The sequence below is a fragment of the Mus pahari genome, chromosome X (assembly GCF_900095145.1).
Source record: "Mus pahari chromosome X, PAHARI_EIJ_v1.1, whole genome shotgun sequence".
Taxonomy (NCBI): Eukaryota; Metazoa; Chordata; class Mammalia; order Rodentia; family Muridae; genus Mus; species Mus pahari.
This window is the reverse complement of record NC_034613.1, coordinates 128,933,808-128,935,329: the sequence shown is the minus strand read 5'-3', so window position 1 is coordinate 128,935,329 and position 1,522 is coordinate 128,933,808. Positions and strand designations below refer to the sequence as shown.

Here is a 1,522-nt window from a genome sequence, read left to right as displayed (position 1 = left end):
CAGATAAAATCGCCACTAAGTTGTCTGACTCCATGATGTCTATGCTTGACCTCTCTGGCAACTCCGATGACTGTGCTGGTGACTGAGCAGCTGACCTTCCCCTCATACTGCAAGTACTGCTTCCTGTGAGATGGGAGANTCCAGATGCCTTTCCATTCTCCCTGATGTACTTACATAGTAGAACACCTCCATATCATGTATCTTCTGCTGCCCTGCCCTCCATTCTTATCAAAGGTCTGGAGCTGCCAAACCCTAATACCCTCTACCTAATCCTTCCTGTCTTTGAAAATGACCTTATGTTTGTTTTTGTGGTGCCAGGAATTGAACCTAATAGGTCCTCACACATGTTAGACAACCATTCTATTACCAAGCTGTAGTATTATCATCATCACCATCCATCATTATCATTGGGGGAGTCTGCTTACTCAACCTCCCAAGTACTAGGATTACATACAGGCTTTTGCCACCATCCCGCTGTGTTTTATAAGGTAAATAAAATCAGCAGACTCGTCGCATGGTGACAACATATCTATAACCATGACACTTGGGGGACTGGAGCTAGGAGGACTGTAAGTTATGGGCTAGCCTGAACTATCTGGCAAGACCCTTTCTCAACAAAACAGCCCAAAACAAGCAGAATTCAGCTGGGCACACACCTTTAATCCTAGCACTCTGGAGGCAGAGACAGGCGAATCTCATGAGTTTCAGGCCAGCCTGGTCTACTGAGCAAGTTCCAGGATAGCCAGGGCTACATAGAGAAACCCCGTCTCAAAAAGTGAACAACAACAAAAAAGAATTTGTAATTATTGGAAAAGCAAATAAGCAAAGTCCAAGTGCTGACAGTGTACCTTGCAGTCTTAATTCCTGTGTCCTACCCTGTGAGTTAGGCTGATAAGTGTTAACCTTTTGGACAGGTAAATGTCCTAAAGGCTAGACTGCTAAGAAACCTGGTGGCAGTGGCAGGGGAGGTGGCGGTTGTCCCTGGATGGGTGATCCTTTTTGTTTTTATCACCCTACAAAATCTCAGTGCCATGGCTCTTGCCTATGTACTTTCCAAATCAATAGCTAGGTCCTCATCTGGCTAGTGTAGGAGTAGAGAAGGATAGGGTGAGTCTCCTGTCTCTGGAAGAGTCTGGGGATAGTGTAGAGGATGAAGATTCTAGAAGGGGTATACCTATCATAGTAAGTTGGAAAGCCATTGGCTGCAGGATGTTCAGGAAATGTAGGCTGTACCTGTTTTCTGGACGGTTAGGGGCTGAGCACAAGCTACTAAACTCTGAGAAACAGTTACCACCTTTAACTTTCAGTATATCTGTATCAGGAAGGGGCAAGGCTCAGAAAGCTGACAGAATGTGCTCATGTCAATATTAAGTGGTAGTGTGCTAGATGTAATACTTGACTCTAATTCAAATCTTATGCTAGCCTTTTGGTTTGCATTATTTTGCCTTCTCAACAAAGGCATACCACTCTGGTATTTTCTGTTATCATATATTTAAAATATATTTTTTCTACTCTGTTTTTA

General features: G+C 43.7%; 1 protein-coding gene across 1 annotated transcript in view; it reads left to right on the top strand.

Moving 5' to 3' along the window:
* Gnl3l (G protein nucleolar 3 like) overlaps nucleotides 1-722 on the top strand; it is a 32,525-nt gene extending 31,803 nt beyond the window's left edge. The window contains exon 17 of the mRNA XM_029534326.1: nucleotides 79-722. Within this exon, the coding sequence (XP_029390186.1) occupies nucleotides 79-86 (8 nt within the window). The 3' untranslated portion in view covers nucleotides 87-722. The remainder of the gene's footprint in view (nucleotides 1-78) is intronic.
* Nucleotides 723-1,522: the final 800 nt, after the last annotated feature.